The following is a 10,738-nucleotide window of genomic DNA, read 5'->3' as shown; positions in this document are numbered from 1 at the left end:
TCTTTTTTTACTGTGTGTCTTGCAGCAGTGATTAGAGTTAGAACAATTCTAATTCAAGGTGGGACAGGGGTTGGTTTGAGAGTCAGGAGATGGGTCATCTGGACTAGACAACAGGGACCCTCTGCACTATGGATATATGCTAAGTTTTGAGATTGACAGTAATTAAATACAGTGAAAACATAATCACAGAGAATGGTTCTCACCCCACCCCACCCCCTTTATGGCAGCATTGCTCCATGATGGGGATTCATGTGGTTTCTCTTCGCAGTTCCTTCAGGTACATACAGCTAAAACACTCTTGAAAGAAGCCTATCCAAAGACCTCCAAAGAATGAGAATTCACCTCTCTCTGAGGCAGTCTATTCCACTGTCATACAGTTCTTACAGTAAAGAAATTCTTCCTAATGTTTAGCTGGAAACTTTTACTTGTAATTTGAATCCATTGGTTTGTGTTCTAGGCTTTGGAGCAGCAGTAAACAAGCTCACTCCATGTTGTACATGGCATCCCTTTAGATATTTAAAGATGGCAGTCATGTCACTTTTCAGGCTTCCTTTTTCAAGCTAAACATACCCAATGAAGCCCTAAGCCTTTCCCCTAAAGCTTAATTTCCAGACATCGATCATCTTGCTTGCCCTTCTCTGGACATATTCCATCTTGCTTAGGATGCTGAAAACCCTGGCAGATTATGAAGAGCTACAAACGTAACTATCCAGATGGTGTTAATGATCAGCAATATGGTGAATGCAAGATATATAACAGTGAATGTCTGGTCATTTTATTTTTTAAAAAATGTCACAGGGATAGAAACAGTGCAAAACAGCAGCCCCAACCAGCAGTTGTATGCAATATTTTTTAATGTTGGAGGCTTTTGAATAACAAGATAGCCAAGTTGCAATAGAGGTGGAAATATTACATTTTTCTAAATGCATGAATCATATGAAGAAAATAGAGATCCCTACCTTTTCTCACAGTAATAGAATTCAGGATCACCCAATGAAATTTTTTTTGAACACAAATTCAGGACAGGGCATCATTATCGTAACTGATGGAAAGGTTGGCATGTAGCAATTATGCTCATCTTAGCCTTTTTCCTGCAGATGTTACAGACTACAAATCCTTTCAGCCAAAAGAGGCAATGGTTAGGAATGGTGGGAAATGTAGTCCACAACATCTGGAATTACCCATTCCTTAGAAAGTTTTAAAGAATAGTTAGACATATGTATGGAAGACAGGGCTATCAAAAACCATTAACCACAGAGCTTGCAAATTAACCTTCATACATTTTCTGTCAGAAAGAAGATGCCAGACAATGTAGATCCATGGATCTAAAACCAGTTGTTAGTCCCCATCAAAGCAGATCTACTGAATCAATGGGAGCACGGTTCAAATAAATCATCAGTAATATGTGTTCCATTGTTCCAGTGTGCCTACTCTAGTTGACAGTATCAATTGGATTTAAGTGGTGGTCTAGCCCAGCAGGGCTCTTCGTATATTTGTACATCCCATATCCTCTCAGTAGCCGAGGATAAATTTAATAGTCCAGGATCAGACGTGCATCTTCACAAATACATTCAGGTTTGAAGAATAAGAGAACCATCTGCTTCAATTTTTCTGCTATCAAAAATGAAGGTCAAAGAAATCTCTAACAAAGGAAGACAAGTTCGAGATATTGTAAAAATTGTCTTAGAAAGGGGAAAAGGTAGTTGTTTTATTTTATTCAGTTTTTTTTCCTTCAAATAAAGATCTGTAGGACATGGGAGATGGGGATTCCAGAGTAATAACCATGTTCGTTTGCTGTAAAACAATCTTCTGGCAATTTAGACTTACAAAGGTATTATGACATACAATAAAGGTCTTTATCACTGCTGGTATTTTATGCATTTCAATTTATCTCTGACTTCACTGTTTATAATTCACACATGCTACCAAATATACTCTGTGTATATCTCTGCCTGTACATTAGAGCAAAACAATTCATACATCAAAGTAATCCATATTAAAGATCCGAGTGGACAATACCTGAAGCTCACAGAATTATATGGGACACTCTGAAATCCACTGCTGGGTTCTGTTTTTGCTACTTTCACTAGTGATGTATCTGGGTATCCAACATGGTCAGTTGTCAGGCCACATACCCCTTTAAAATGCCACAAGGCTTTTTTATTGGTTTGGGGGATAAAATAACTGACCTCCCAGAGAAATATAGCTCAGTCTTTGAATCTAAAGGAAGGGGAAAAGCACTCTCCATCTATCTATATCCATTCTCCTTCACAAGGCAAAGAGTGGTTTTGATTTTGCATTCTAATCCTTTGTTGATTATGCATATAATCCTGAAGTGTAGGAAAGCTGGTATTCTGTCTTCAGCTGCCTTTGTTTTGACCTCTTTTTCCATCCAAACAACTTGTTAAAGCAACCTGCAATTTCTCTCTGTCCTTCCAGCTTAACATGGCTTGCGTTTTATGAAGGGTGTTTGGCCTTGGTGTCGTCAAGGACAGACCAGTTTGTTTCAGTGTTTTCATGTTTTAACTTTAGAAAATATAATAAAAGACCCTGGAAGGAAGATGAAAACACACCTCTTAGGTATATGTTTCACTGTTTTCTGGACACAAACAGCATGGCCTTTTCAACATGTGCAGTTGTATAGAGGCTAAAATTCTTTTTATGCTTTTTTTATTTTCAACAGAATTGGGTATGAAGCAGATTTATCCAGCTCATTCTGCAATGAAAATTAATGATAACTAATGAAGCCACTAGTCATAGCTAGATGGTAAAGTACATGCAAAAAAACTCAAACCCACTCTCCGGCAGTTTCAAGCTGGACTGGAAAACTCAAATTTAAAATCTAGGTGAGTCACTTATAATCTGGGTAGACAATATCACACAGTTGTTGTTGTTAATTGCCATCAAGCCAGCCTGAACTTAATGTGACTGTATGAATGAGAGACCTCCAAGACACCTGTCATCAGCAACTTCTTAGGTCCTGCAAACCCAGGGCAGTGGCTTCCTTCACTGAGTCTTATCTGCTTACAATGTGGTCTTCCTCTTTTTCTACTGCCTCCTGTTTTACCAAGCATTATTGTGTTTGCTAATGAATCATGTCATTGCATGGCATGTCTAAAGTACAATAGTCTCAAGTCTGGTCATTTTGGCTTCTAGGGAAAGTTCAGGCTTCATTTGCTATAGGACCCATTTATTTGTCTTTTCTGCAGTCCAGTAGCTTGCTACAATTTGCAATACAGAAGGTCTCTGTATTTAAACAGCTTCCTCCTCCTCTCTCAGGGGTTATTCAGAAGGTGAAAATAATCCCAATATAATGTGGGTTGAATCTTGTTGTTCACATGGATTTCAAATGCACCTAAGTTTTTTTGGGGGGGAGGGGGTGGGGGCTGCCAAAAAGCCCACTTATCCCAGGATAATTGATATTGATATCAGGGTTTTTCCAAGTTTTCTTAAAAGATTTGCATTGTTGGCTGTGTAAATAACTGATGTGAATAGACCTGGGATAAACTGGGATAAAACTCTGCATGCCTTGAATGTGTTTCGAATATATCAGCATCATCGACTCCATCTTTATTCACAGTGTTGACATGTGAAAGATGCATGTAGATGCGGTTCCAATAAAAAAAATAGTGTGAACAACAAAACCGGAATGCATGAGTGAGTTTATTTGCATAGTTACACTAAAAAAATCTGAATAACCCCTCAGGCTGCATCTGCACTGCAGAAATAATGCAGTTTGACAACATGCAAACTGCTATGGCTCAATGCTATGGAATCCTGGGATTTGTAGTTTGATGATGCACAGAGCTTTCTGACAGCAAAGGCTAAATATCTCACATAACTACAAATCCCAGAATGCTATAGCATTGAAATATGGCAGTCAAAGCAGTGTCAAACTGCATTATTTCTGCAGTGCAGATATATTAAAATGTATTGCCAGGGCTCATCCTCCACACTGTTCTGTATACACCTTCTGGCTGGAAGAAAGTAGGTTAGATTAAATGTTCCTTATCCTGCCTCCCTAAATAAATTAGGAGGAGTAATCCTCTCATTTCACCTTTAATCTGAGAACAGCCCTTTCAGCTAAGAGTTCTCTCTTAATTTCCAATCATGAAAATAGGTTCTGTGTATGTTTGAATGACAAACTGTGAGTAACTGTGCTTGGTACTTGATGCATAATGTTTAATGACATCAGCAGCAGCCATCTCAGAGGCTGCACCCACACATCAGAAATAATGCAGTTTGACACCATTTTAACTGCCATAGCTCAATGCTGTGAAATTCTGGGAATTGTAGCTTTGTTCTGGTGCCACAATAAACTACAGTTTCTACAATTCCATAGCACTGAGCCATGGTAGTTACAGGGGTGTCAAACCACATTATTTCTGTAATGTGGATGCAACCTAAATCTCAACTGATCCTCAACTGGCAATGCAGCCCCTACATAGTTATAGCAAAGTAGTACACCAAGGGCTCATTCCCACTTACATTTAAATCAGTGTGTGATTCACCTTCACTCCGTGTTGGTAAATCGATTCCAAAAGGTCCATCATTCCCACTATGAAAGTGGATCTTTTCATTATCCCCTTGTAATCACTTCTTTTTTGGCACGATTATCATCCCCACTAGTTTGCACTTCTTTAAAATGCATGTCAATCATCATCTATATTTTTAAACTAAATTGATAGAAGAATTGATTAATTGGTGTTGCAACTACTTGCAATCAGTGAGGCAAGTAGTTGCAAAATCAATTAATCAAATCTTTTATTGATTTTGTTGTTGTTGTTTTAAAAATAAATCTTGCACCCATAGTTCACACCACAATCACAAAGGCAGCGCTGGGGGGGGGGGGATGGTGGATCTACCAAAACTGAGGAGGGATGTTAAACACCCCTCTGCCATTAGTTCCTCCCCTCCAGAATGATGCGATTCAGATCTGTCATTCCCATTTGTTGGACACCCTTTGGAATCAATACATTTCAAAAGAAGCACCAAAGAGCTAGTGTCAGGAAAAACCAGGTTTTTGCATTTGCTTCACTTTATCATGACTGAACTCAACCAAAGTAGGATCGGAACCGGTTTCAAATGGGAATGACAGTCATATAAACCAATCAGCAAATTGCTTTAAATCGTAATGGGAACACACCCCAAGAGGACTCCGACACCCTTTTTTTCTTAATTTGTCAGTTCTGGCAATGCCAACATTTTTCATTAGCTCCAGTGGTGAAGCCAGGGTTTTCAGAGTTTAAAACCCTGAGATATTTTGATTAGCAGAAACAATTCAGTTGTCTGCCACCAACTCTCAGATTTTCTTGTTCCCTTGGAGCTATGATATAATTCTTATAGTTGCTTATGGTGGGAGGGAAAGGGACAGATTTTCCCAGCAACAATATAATGTTGTGATACAGAGTAACATGAAGTATTTTCGGGTAGCAAATAGGTCTTGCGAGACCAGCCTCTGGTAGAGGATCAAAACTGTTAGGACTGTTTAGTTGACTTTGAGATAAAAGCTTTCTCTCTGATGCCTAGAAAAGAGCCTCTTTGAAAATGCAAACACATACACATAGACATTGACAAAGCTATCTGATTACTTTATTATCATTGGCGGGATACAGACTGCCAATTTGGGGCGGGCTGCAACCGCCCCTTTGCGCAACGTATTGGGGCCAGGGCAGCCACAGCAGCAGCCCAAACACCCCAATACGGTGCTCTTCGGGACCAGGGAGGAGCGGCAAAATGCCGCTCCTCCCTGGTCCTGAAAAGGGGTGTCCTTGGGGCTTCATGCCCCAGGACCCCCCAGGAGCTGCAGCCAGGGGAGAAAGGGGCCACTTGGCCCCTTCCCCCCAGCGCCGTTCCCGTGGCAATCTAGTTGCCTTGGAAATGAGGCACCCTCCAGGAAGGCGCTCCATTTCGGAGCTCCTTCCTGTGGCGCGGTTAGGCCACCACAAGCGGCCTGTCACAGCACCAGGACGTAACGGCTGTGCCGCGCCATTTGGACGTGATGTGGCCGTTACATCAGAATGGCAGCACCCATGTAGACAGGGCACCGCCATTTTGACGTACTGAGTACATCCTAGGGTTAGAGAGTGTCTGAGAAGGACGCTCCCGGGCAACCCTAGCACGTACTCAGTTCGTTCTTCAAGGCCCGTCTGTACAGGGCCTTAGTTATCTTTGCCGGCAAGGTTCTAGGGACTATCATTTTGCATGTCTTCACTTCAGTATTTGCCACTGTGCCACTGAATAACATCTTACTATACCAGACATGAACTCTGGCCCGTTACAGACGGGCATTAAGTACGCGCTCTGTGTGTACTAGGGTTAGGAAGGGGCATCACTTCCTGATGCCCCCAAACCTAATACGCGTGGAGCGCGTAGAAAATGGCAGTGCCCTATACACATGGGCACCGCCATGACTACGTCACAACCGTGCTGCCTCCAAACGGGGCGGCGCAGAAGTGACGTAGTGAGGCTGCGCGAGGGTGCCTGGGGCACCTTTCTGCAACCCCAGAAGGAGCTCCATTTCAGAGCTCCTTCCACTTTGCGTCGCTGGGCACAGCCTTTACATGGCTGCGCCAGCGACACAGAGCAGAAAGGGGACAAGCGGCCCCTTTCTCCTCCTCCTCGCCGTCGCCGGGTGTCCTTGGGGCTTCAAGCCCTAAGGACACCCCTTTCCAGGCCGCGGGGAAGCGGCCTTTTGCCGCTTCCCCACAGCCTGTAAAGCGGCGGATTGGGGCCTCAGAGGCTGCCGCTGTGGCTGCTGAAGCCCCGATCCAGCGGGGAAAGTGCCAGTTACAGGCCGCCCCAAACAGGCGGTCTGTAACGCGCCTATGATACATTTCCAGTGTCTTTCTCAAATACTTTTTGATGCCACTTACAAATTATACAGCAGCTCTTTTGTAGTATGCCTCCAAGTCTGACTTCTGCAAACCTTCAGGCAAACATATTGCTGAGTTTTCTTGGCAAGATTTGTTGTTGGTGGTGGGGGGTTGCTATTGCCTTCCTCTGAGGTTGAGACAGTATGACTTGCCCAAGGTCAACCAGTGGGTTTCCATGGCTGAGCAAGAATTCTAGCACTAATCTCCAGAGTCATAGTCCCAATGCTCAAACCACTACCCCATACTGGCTGTCACAGCAGTTCTTTCACTGACTCATAAATAAACATCACCATCAAAATAAATTAAAACTAATGTTGACTGGCAAATCAAGTTACAGCCTTAAATGTTACCTCAGATGCACAATTGCAATTAAGTTTGTCAGTTCAGGATTGTCCCAGTTTGAGACTATGAGTTTGAGACACAGGGATACATTACATACCAACAATAGTTGTTCACAGCCTGTCATTTAAACACATATGTGTTTGTGTTGTGTGCTTTCAGGTAATTTCCAATCCTGTTCAGCATCTTTATGTATGACTTGGATGAAGGAATGGAGGGCATGTTTATTAAATCTTTAAACAGAGGCTGGATGGCCATCTGTCGGGGATGCTTTTATTGTGGTTTCCTGCATGGCAGGGAGTTGGACTGGATGGCCCTTGTGGTCTCTTCCAACTCTATGATTCTATATTCTATGATTCTATATGTGAAATGGAGAGGAATACCATCTTGTCCTTTCCTTCGAGTGGGAAACTTTCATGGATTGACCCTGATTTGTGTTTGAGTTTGGCTTGGACTAAGGCTATTTTCTTTTAAAAGAGAGAAAGAGAAGGAAAGAAGGGGGAAGGGAAGGAGAAGTCTTTCTGAGTGATGCAAGGATACAAAGGACAGAAAACATCTTACCAATGAACTTCGAAACATTACCGAACTAAAGCTCCCTTACCCCAGTTTATCTGGAATATGGGAACTGGACTGTGTGCATTGCATGCAAATGTTGTTTATTCCCTTGCTTTCCTTCCCACTGCTATTCAGTCCCGCTCTTATTCCCCCATGCCAAAGGATATATCTAAGGCAAGAGTAAACACGCCTGGGGCGAGCCTCCAGTTTACAGCCAAAGGCCAGTTGCTGTGACGACGCAACCAGCTTTTCTACCCATTGCACACATAACTGCCCAGCTGTTGCAACCATCCGGTCTCCCTTTCTCTGTGAGCTCCCAGCATTTCACTTGTATGAAAAAGTGACGACAAGTTCCCTAGTTTGGGACAGAATTAGGCCAAAGGTTGGCGTGGCCAAGATGTTTCGTAAAACTGGCTTGGAAGAAAACAGTGAGATGGTAAAAGCTGACAAGTCTCAATTTCAAGCACTTATTAATCAAATTGGTTAAATGATAAACTCTTGGGGGACTGTGGTTGTGAGTTGTTTCTGGTGACATGGTCCATCCTTGGCTGACAGCCAGGAGCCACGTTTTCAGAGAATGACGTAACAGACAGGCCTCTTTTGCTCCGGTCAGTGGGATGGACCAGAACAGAAGAAGAGTATTTAAGAAGTGAAGATGCATTCTGGAAAATTAGAGATCTCACAGAGATCTTGTAGTGAGCAGCACTTAACTACCCAAGAAGACCAGCCAAATCCTGTTCAAAGATAAATACAGAGTCTTACTCAGAAAAGTAAGTACTGTACAGTATATTAGCTGCATGGTTTTTTAATCATTAAAATGTGATCTTATGTGCTTTTTTTAATGTACAGTGGGCCCTTGGTATCTGCTGGGGTTTGGTTCTAGGACCCCCCATGGATACCAAAATCTGTAGATGCTTAAGTCCTATCAAATACGATGGATAATAAAATGGTGTTCCTTATCCAAAATGGCAAAAACAAGGTTTGTTTTTTGGATTATTTATGTGTGTGTGTGTGTGTGTGTGTGTGTGTGTGTTTTTCAATATTTTCAAGCTGTGGATGGTTGAAGCTGTGGATAAAAAAATCCATAGATGTGGAGAGCCAACTGTAATTTGGGGAAAAATACATGGGGAAGAGCTTAATGACAGAGAACAGCTTTGCAAGTGCAAGGGCACAGTTTCAATCCTCATTGTCTTCAGGCGAGTTGGAGAAAGATTCCTGTCTAGAACACTGGATAACTGCTGTTTATCACTATAGACCAGGAGTGGGAGAAATGCGGACCATGGGCCAGGTGCAATCCTTGGGGCTCAAAGTGTGGCTCCAGCAGCCCCCAAACTCCCAGGCTTGTAGCTAGGCTGGGGCAACTGGAGCACCGCCCCGGGGCCCCCAGCCAAAGGGGCCCCCAAAGAGAATACAAGAAAATCTTGTACTTTCTCAGAATATCTGAAGTTTTTGTGACGTATAATGAACCTTTTAAATTAAGGGGCTGCACAGATGAGAAGAAAGGGGCGGCCAGAGGTTGTCACTTTCTCCCCCGGATCATTGCCTCGGTGACTGCACATCATGGCAATGATGCGCTCAGAAAAAGGAGGGCCCCCAAATGTACTTTCTGCCCCAGGGGCCCTAAAAATATAGCTATGGGCCTGCAAACTCCACCCACCAAAATTTAGGAAATTTTCGACAGTGGAACACACTTCTTAGGAGTGTAGTGGAGTCTCCCTCCTTGGAGGTCTTCAAACGGAGGCTGGATGGCCATCTGTCGGGGATGCTTTGATCTGGAGTTCCTGCATGGCAGGGGGTTGGACTGGATGGCCCTTGCGGTCTCTTCCAACTCTATGATTAAAATTTTTTTTTTGACCCAAAAAACCCCCAAAACAGCAAAAAAAAAAAAAAAAAAAAAAAGGCAAAATGCATTGGTTTTGCACTTCAACCCCCCTGAAATAATAATAAAAAAACTGGCCCCACATGAGCCAGAAGTGATGTTGTTCACTTTGTGTTTAGATTTCAGCCAATATTTGGCCAATTATTTTGGCTTCTAATAGCTTTAAGGTGTGCAGGAAGGGGAGTAACAGGAGCAAAACTGCTGTATTTTGCTGCAGGTTTGAGCAGAGGGGTTAGGCAAAAGATCATCCAGCTTTAAAAAAAAAAATTAGGGGGCCTGGGGGCTTTGGCATGCTGGTGTGCCCCACTAGGGGGCATGGGTGAGAAAACTGCCACACCTTTGGAGTTACTGACCCCTGCTGCAGATAATATTGATAATATTGAGCCAGGGAGATGAATGGTCTGCAATTCGGAACTGATTGATTGACTAGTTGAATTAATATCCTACTTTGTATGGGTGGCTTTCAGTTCAGTTTGTAGAAAGCTGGGAGACAAAGTCTCAGCCCTCAGATCTAAAATCTAAAAAAAGACATGACACAAAAGAAAAAGGGCATGGAGAGAGAAAAGGAAATCATAAGATACCTTCCTATATCTCCTTTACCGCAGGAAGGCACTGGATTTGTTTTTTTTTTTTTTTTTTGTTTGTTTGTTTGTTTGTTTGTTTCCCAGTTGGCTATTTTTATCACCTGTCATATAGCCAGATTCCCCTCACCATCTGGCAAGAAGCAGCAATGCCATCCCAGCTGCAGAAACAGAGGAGCATCCCCCCAAAGGTTGTCCAGGGGGACCTGAAGACTCTGGCACTAGATGCAAGGAATTTCATTGAAAGCAATGCCAGGCTATGCCAGCCAGAGGCCATCCACATCTGTGATGGCTCGGAGGATGAGAACAAGAAGATCCTCGAGCTCATGGAAGAACACGGCATGATTAAAAAGCTTGGGAAATATGAGAACTGGTAATAACATAACTAATGTTGTATGGTTGCTAATGGAGTGCGAATGGATGGAGCTTGGTAGAAAGATCCACTGATCAGCTGCTGTTTGGTCCCATTGGCTATTTTATTATGAGAAAGTATGATTTAAAATGCCCTT

The 10,738-nt window shown here is 42.8% G+C and overlaps 1 protein-coding gene across 4 annotated transcripts in view; it reads left to right on the top strand.

The window, feature by feature from the left end:
- The first annotated feature begins 8,081 nt into the window (after nt 1–8,081).
- Nucleotides 8,082–10,738, top strand: part of PCK1 (phosphoenolpyruvate carboxykinase 1) — a 30,272-nt gene continuing 27,615 nt past the window's right edge. Inside the window, exons 1-2 of one of the 4 annotated variants that reach the window (XM_042465433.1) lie at nt 8,082–8,539; nt 10,317–10,602. In XM_042465433.1, the coding sequence (XP_042321367.1) occupies nt 10,379–10,602 (224 nt within the window). In that variant the 5' untranslated portion in view covers nt 8,082–8,539; nt 10,317–10,378. The remainder of the gene's footprint in view (nt 8,540–10,316; nt 10,603–10,738) is intronic. The other 3 variants (XM_042465432.1, XM_042465430.1, XM_042465429.1) reach the window with 3 other exon arrangements.

Source organism: Sceloporus undulatus, chromosome 4 (assembly GCF_019175285.1).
Source record: "Sceloporus undulatus isolate JIND9_A2432 ecotype Alabama chromosome 4, SceUnd_v1.1, whole genome shotgun sequence".
NCBI lineage: Eukaryota > Metazoa > Chordata > Lepidosauria > Squamata > Phrynosomatidae > Sceloporus > Sceloporus undulatus.
The sequence above is the reverse complement of the archived record's forward strand: the minus strand, read 5'-3'. Positions and strand labels throughout refer to the sequence as shown.